We start from the raw sequence: 6622 nt of genomic DNA, 5'->3' as shown, positions 1-6622 counted from the left end.
GCCCCGCCCCTTCCGGTCCTCGAAGCTTTGCCCATGACCCGTACCCCAAAACCCAGATGTTGGCCTCCGAGGAGAGAGTGAAAACTGAGTATTTTGCCTTAAATTTTCCAAGCTTCTCTTGGTTTCAGGAATATTTTCCTTCGGAATGCAGAAGAGGGAGGGCCTGAGTGTTTATGCAAGCGAAGTGTTCCGGGGTGCAGTTTTGCTGGGGTGTTTATACGACCCCGAATCCACCCCCTGCCCTTAGGCCGCTCTGCTCCTGTCGCTGTTTTGGATGCCGACACTGCTGCCTGCAGCCTCTCGCCTTCTGTTGCTACCCCGAGCCCTGCTGTCCATGGCTTCAGGAAGTCCCCCGGCCCAGCCCTCGTCGGCCTCGGGCTCCGCCTATGTCCCCGGCTCGGTCTCTGCGGCCTTTGTCACCTGCCCCAACGAGAAGGTTGCCAAGGAGATCGCCAGGTGGGGACTTCAGTGTGAAGCGAGGAAAGGTGCTTATGAAGGGAGAGTTGGGGGAGCGCCTCCCGCTGCTTCCCGCCTGTCTCTGGGAATTTTTGCCAGTGCAAAAATCGGGTCATGGGGCCTTTAAACGGTGCTCTCTCTTCACCTTCAGGGCTGTGGTGGAGAAGCGCCTAGCAGCCTGCGTCAACCTTGTCCCTCAGATTACATCCATGTGAGTCAATTAGGGGTTGGAGGGTTAACCTAACTCAAAGGGCTGACTGGTAGTCTTTTACCTTGAGGGAAATCTTTGCTCCCACAACACTCTCTCCCTGACCTTTTCAGCTATGAGTGGAAAGGAAAGATTGAAGAGGACAGTGAAGTGCTGATGGTGAGAAATGTTTCCTACCTGACAAAAACTTAATTCCCTGACCATTTACTTTGACCCCTTATCCCTCATCCCAGATCCTGGAATCAAGTTCACCCCCTGATTCAGCCATGTTTATCTTCACCCCTCAGATGATCAAAACCCAAAGTTCCTTGGTTCCAGCTCTGACGGATTTTGTTCGGTGAGAACTTTGACGTGGGTAGAGGTGAGGGTGTAAACTGTGGGGTGAGCTTTCCTGGGCAGTCTGAGGGGATGAACTCCTTTGGGTAAGTCTTTGATCCCCTATCGTTTCCACAGGTCTGTGCACCCTTATGAAGTGGCTGAGGTGATTGCATTGCCTGTGGAGCAGGGGAACTTCCCGTACCTGCAGTGGGTGCGCCAGGTTACAGAGTCGGTTCCTGACTCCAGTACAGCCCCGCTGTGATGAACCTTTGTTCTTGCCATGGTTTCCCTCATAAATATCAACACTCCTACCTTGTGATGACTGGACTCTTAATAAATCCCATTTTTAGTTCTCTCTTCCATTTTCTTTTTTCTTTGTCAAAAAGTGAATTTGGTTGGGAAGATCAGAAGTGCTTCTAGTCCCTTTCTTCTCGTTTTTTGGAATGACTCAGGGCTGCTTAGTTTGTTTATTTATCTTTATTTCAATGATACAGAGCCCAGGATCTGTTCTCCTCCCCTCCTCAGTCTCCGTCCCCAGGGGTTAAATAATTTTAAAAAATATTTAAAAAGCTGTAACAAAATAACATCAAAGGAAATGAGGGAATGGTTGGGGGGAAGGGTCAGGAACCGTGAAGGGAGTAGAGGAGAGTGAGCCTCTTCCCCAACCCCCAACCTGGATTCCAGCCTGGACAGTAGGGGGACATACCCCTCCTAGTGCCCCAGGTACATCCCAGCTGTAGGTGAGGTCAGAGGTCAGGGTATGAAAGTGCCGGTGTGTGTCAATGGGCAGTTGGGCAGAGGCAGGCTGTTCAGAAGATGCCCCCACCTCCCCACTCAACCAGGTACTGCACAGAGCCATCAGGCCGCACTCTCCGAGCAAGGACCCGGACAGGATCCCCACGGGACAGGTAGCCGACCCCACCTCGGACTCCACCCCCAGCCCCAGGAGACAAACTACGGCACAGGGGAGAAGGGGGTGCTGAGCGTCTGGGAACACCTGGGGAGGGGGCTGGGACTGAGGAAGATGAGGCAGTCATCGAGTGGGGGGCACTTTTAGGGAGGTCTGTGGGGAAACCAATGTGAAGTTCCAGGGGTGACCTAGGTAAAGAAAGCAACTGTCAGTCCAGATGGAGATAAAGACTGACCAGAAACGGAGGCCGTGTGGGGATCAGAGGAACAACAACAAAAATGTTTAAGAGACCAAGGAAGTTAAGAGTACAGAAGTATCACAGGTAAAGGAGTAAAATCTCACCTGTCTGGGGGTTCACCATCCCCAGAGGTCCCTGCGGTGCTGGCAGAGGGGTGGAAGGAAGCGAACATCCGGATGGGACTGCTGGGTTGGGAAGGAAGAAAGTCAGGACCCAAAGCAGGGGAATAGGACCCTCTCCCCCTGGGAAGGGCAGAGCGCAAACACTATCCTCAGGGAACCCGGCTCTAGAATACTGGGGAGCAGACACTGGTTCTCGAAGTCTCTAGGTAAAGAAGTGGGCAGCCAAAGGGGAGAGGGAAAAGAATATTGGGTGAGGAAATCCAGAAGCTTGTAGGCAACTGGAAGAGAGGTTCCAAGGGAGTATGTCTGGTTGGAGGGAGGAGGCGCACTGACCTGGGCAGGCAGCGGGCATCTGTGGGCCGGAAGTTGTAGCCGCTGCTGCCCTGGTAACTCTGGTTAGGGCTGGAGGGTGGTGGAGACACTGAGGCCTAGAAGGAGCAAAGGACTGAGAGATCATCCTTGATTCCTTCCCACACCACCATCTGCCCACGGGTGCCCCTGCCCCTGTACCTGCAGTGCCCTTTGCAGACGAGCCCGCTCCCTCTGCTCCTGGGGCTCGGGCTGGTTGCGCACTGCTGAGGGTGGCCCCAGCTCCTCCATTTTCCCCTTCTGCCTCCTCCTCAGGGGCTCTGGCTCCGGCCTCCGGCGCTTCCCCAGGGGACGTGAGACCCCTCCCCCAGGGCCCTGCCCTGAAGGGAAGCTGTAAGAGGCCTCCTTATCCCCCCAGCCCCCTCCCGGACACCCCAGAGACCTCCCTGTCTCCATACATGCACCCTGAGAACTTCCCCATGCCCCCTGGACCAGTGACCTGGTGGGGGCTCCGTCTCCAGGAGGGGGCTCCACAGGGGGAGGGATCCGAGCATGGAGACCAAACAAGCATTTCCTCTTCTTAATCTCCCTCCCTGAAATGAAACTGGGATGAGGAGAGAAATGATACAGGGTCAGTGCTGGAGAAAAGGGACCCTCCTGTGCTGTCAGTCCTCAGAGGGCATCTTCCAGGTGGGCTGCAGCCCCTCCCTCTCAGGCTGCGTCTCCACATCTCCATCTCCTCCTGAGCCTCCCTCCGACTCACCGGTCCTTGTGGCTGTTGAGAGCGGAGAGGAGCTTGGAAGACCGTTCTCCCTTGGGGGTTTCTGAGAGCTAGGGGAGGGGATAGGAAATGGGGTCAGGAGAGCAGTGATTCCCTCCCCCATTTTTCCACATCTCCCTGGCCCACCCTGACCCCCAGAGGTTCACCACCCCTTACCTCTCCAAGGAGCAAACTGTCCCAATTCTCAGAGGTGAAGGGGAGGATCTCACGGTCAAAATCAAAGTATTTTTTCTTACAGCAAACACTGAGATGGTACAAGACAAGATGTGCCACATCCACCCTGGAGAAACACTGACTTGTCAAGGTGGTGGAAGCATTACAAGACAGGGGGCAGGCAGGGGTGTCCCCCAGGTAGGGGGCTGGGGCCTGTAAAGTGAAAAACTAGGGGTACGGAAAGAGGAGTGATGCTGAGGTCGTGCCCCATATCCAGCTCACCAGCGAAGCTGTAGCCTCCGGACCTTCTCAGGGCCCCCCCGACACACACAGCACTCAAACTCATAGAACCTGGACATAGACAAGAGGAAGAGAATACACCTTTTACAGGAAACTACACCTGCCCACGGGGGATGGAGGGGTGTTCCGAGCAAGGATGGAGCTAACCGGTAAGCAAGGCTTCAGAGGTCAGGAAGACACCTGGTCTGGGATGGGGGGCAGAGCTCCTGGAGGGTCTGCCCAGGCTCACCTGTCCCCGTAAAGGAGGGGCTTGCTCAGACACTGGGTGCAGGCCTCATGGAACCACTGCAGGCAGCTCCGGCACTGCAGCATCTTCAGGTTCCACCTGAAGGGAAACGGGACCAGTGACCCCCAGACACGCCCTCCTTAACTGCCCCAAACCCTGCTCACCACTCTCCTGCCCCTTCAGCACTCCCGCCACCCTGCCAATTCTCCTTTGTTCCCACCCCCATCACTTGTTCCCTAACCCCCGCCCCTCACTACTCACTCCCCAGGGCCACCACAGTAACAGTAGCTCTGCTGCCGGTTGCTCAGATGCCCAGCGTCCCAGTCCAACCCCTTCAGTCCATACGGCAGGGAGAGCTTCATGCCCAGCATGGCCCGGGCATAGGGGCCCTTCTTCAGCGCACCCCCCCTCTGCAGGTGGAACAGACAGGTGGCCTCAGAGGTGGGGGAAGGAAGGGTTCAGGAGAGGCTGGGGGTGGGAGGTCCCACAGGAAGGGGCCCTTACCTTGGTGGCGATGGCAAAAACGCACTGGCGGCAGACCCAGGATGCGCCCTCTCCCTCTCCAGGGGCTGGGGCCCTTGGAACGTGGCAGTCCTGGTGATAAGCTAAATAATGAGAATATTGACAGTAGACCACTTATTGCATTGCATACCTGTGTGCGCTACGTATTGGGACAAAAGTCTTACCCCATCTCATTTTGTTTTTGACCATGGTCCTGCTGGGTGGGCGTATTACCTTTATTTTAAAAGCAGGTGAGGCAGCTGTGATTCTTAGAAGTTTAGGGACTTGCCCAAGGTCAAATGGTTAGAAAAAGCCGTACTGGAACTACCCTCTGCCTGCATTTGGGGCTTCCTTGATAGCTCAGTTGATAAAGAACACCTGCAATGCAGGAGACCCCGGTTCGATTCCTGGGTCAGGAAGTTCCCCTGGAGAAGGGATAGGCTACCCACTCCAGTATTCGTGGGCTTCCCTTGTGGCTCAGCTAGTAAAGATTCCGCCTGCAATGTGGGGAACCTGGGTTTGATCCCTGGGTGGGGAAGATTCCCTGGAAAAGGGAAAGAGTACCCATTCTAGTATCCTGGCCTGGAGAATTCCATGGACTGTACGGTTCATGAGGTCACAAAGAGTCAGACACAACTGAGAGACTTTTGCTCATTCACACCCTCTGCCCGCAGAGCTCATACATCCTATCCCAAGGCCGCCTCTCCCTGTGCTGGAAGGGAGTGAGGTTACAGGCTTGTGGAGACTGGCCAGAGCAGTAGCTTGGGGACTCAGACCAGGACAGACAGTATCAGGACCAGTGCTGGAGGGAAGGGTCAGAGGCACCCTGGCAGACCTAGGGCAAGCTAGGCCATTCAGGTGTCCTGCCCTCTCACCCACCATGGCGACACTTCTCACAGCTGACCAGCCGGTTCCCAGGGACCACAGTCTCAGAGCGACATACACAGCAGAGGAGTTCCTCCCCAGGGAGCGCCGCTGTGAGAGAACAGAGTGTCAGAGGGCCTGGCCTCCAGCCCCTTTCTGTCCCCCATGCCAGGCTTGTTTTCCACTGGATCCAATCTCAGGCTTCTCACCAGGGCTAATGTCTTTCCATAGAACCAGAAACTGGGAATCATCCTCAAACTGAACCAGACACACCTCCCGAGCACTGTCCACCTGGAATGGGTGAGCACAGAAGATGGAACAGAAATCAGACTAGATAAGGGGAATGAGAAAATGTGACAGGTCAGAGGTCTTACCTTTTTGATGGTCCCCAAGTATAGCAGCCCATCTGTCCATCTGGCCAGCACATCTTGACCCTCCCAAAGTCGAGGCCGGGGGCCTGAGGTGGGAGCAGGGGAAGCTGGGTCCCAAAGTGGGGGGGCACCAGAGCGGCTCAGCCGGGGGGGCTGTGCCATTGCATCCTGGGGGGGCCTAGTTAGAGGTGAGACGGTAGGAGAAAGTTACGAATATTGAGAAACCAGCCCCCATTTTCTTTGCCTGTTTTTCTGTCAAAGACTTGAGCAGGTGTGCCCAACCTCCATTTCCCTGAGACATCTGGGTAGGAAACCCCTGGGCACCCCTTCCGGCCTTCCTGACTCCAGCTCTCCCAACAGTCACCACTGGTTCTTTTCTCCCCACCGTCCCCCCACCCCACCAACCTAGTTCTCTAGTTTCCCAGCTGCCAGAGCTCCCCTGGGACGTTGTATCCCGGCCTTGAGATTTTAGCAGAAACGATGGTTGCAGAGGCAAAGGTTGCCACTCAGTTTCTGCTGTCACCTTCTACCGCTGTTTACAGAGGGATTACAATTGGGGTGCTGTTTCCCAGAGATGTGTTTCGGGAGCTTTTTCTGGAGATGTTTTCGAGTGGAAAAGGTTGCCTCCTGGGCCCCCGTGTCTCATTCAGAACAATCATCTTGGTGCTAGGTTATGTCAGGTCACCCTCAAATTCGGGGCTCCCTGCCCCCGGGTTAGATAACTTCCCTGAGTGCCCCGGGAGGGGGGCGTGTCCCAGTCCGGGTCTCTTCTCCCCAGGACCGCGAGTCCGAGAGGGGACTTGAGTCGGCCCAGCCCGACCCGCCGCCTGGGCGGCGCGGCTCTCCCGCCCGCGCCCTGCGCGCC

At 55.9% G+C, this 6622-nt stretch overlaps 2 protein-coding genes across 6 annotated transcripts in view; one reads left to right on the top strand and one right to left on the bottom strand.

Annotated features, from left to right (window-relative positions):
* The window catches only part of CUTA (cutA divalent cation tolerance homolog (E. coli)), a 1704-nt gene extending 362 nt beyond the window's left edge, over positions 1–1342 (top strand). For 2 of the 3 annotated variants that reach the window (XM_010848604.1, XM_010848603.1), the window contains 5 exons: positions 248–456; positions 608–667; positions 778–823; positions 952–1001; positions 1118–1342. In XM_010848604.1, coding sequence (XP_010846906.1) covers positions 275–456; positions 608–667; positions 778–823; positions 952–1001; positions 1118–1244 — 465 coding nt within the window. In that variant the 5' untranslated portion in view covers positions 248–274 and the 3' untranslated portion in view covers positions 1245–1342. Of the gene's footprint in view, positions 1–2; positions 89–247; positions 457–607; positions 668–777; positions 824–951; positions 1002–1117 lie in introns of those variants that run through there. The other variant, XM_010848605.1, reaches the window with a different exon arrangement.
* Positions 1343–1444: 102 nt separating this feature from the next.
* On the bottom strand, positions 1445–6606 carry PHF1 (PHD finger protein 1). 3 transcript variants are annotated; one of them, XM_010848607.1, is made up of 14 exons: positions 5761–6598; positions 5596–5677; positions 5402–5497; positions 4526–4626; positions 4283–4431; positions 4025–4120; positions 3778–3846; positions 3499–3622; positions 3325–3392; positions 3061–3165; positions 2763–2952; positions 2586–2680; positions 2235–2315; positions 1445–2080 (listed from the first exon to the last, which is right to left on the bottom strand). In XM_010848607.1, the coding sequence occupies exons 1-14, from the start codon at positions 5917–5919 to the stop codon at positions 1792–1794; spliced, it is 1704 nt and encodes a 567-aa protein (XP_010846909.1). In that variant the 5' UTR covers positions 5920–6598; the 3' UTR covers positions 1445–1791. The 3 variants fall into 3 exon arrangements, with proteins under 3 accessions (XP_010846909.1, XP_010846908.1, XP_010846910.1); XM_010848606.1 differs by having other exon boundaries at positions 2763–3165; positions 5761–6599; XM_010848608.1 differs by lacking the exon at positions 2586–2680 and having other exon boundaries at positions 2016–2080; positions 2763–2941; positions 5761–6606.
* Between the last annotated feature and the right edge of the window lie 16 nt (positions 6607–6622).

Source organism: Bison bison, unplaced genomic scaffold, assembly GCF_000754665.1.
Source record: "Bison bison bison isolate TAMUID 2011002044 unplaced genomic scaffold, Bison_UMD1.0 scf7180017864270, whole genome shotgun sequence".
NCBI classification, from domain to species: Eukaryota; Metazoa; Chordata; class Mammalia; order Artiodactyla; family Bovidae; genus Bison; species Bison bison.
Note: the sequence above shows the minus strand (reverse complement) of the source record. Positions and strands in the feature narration are given on the sequence as shown.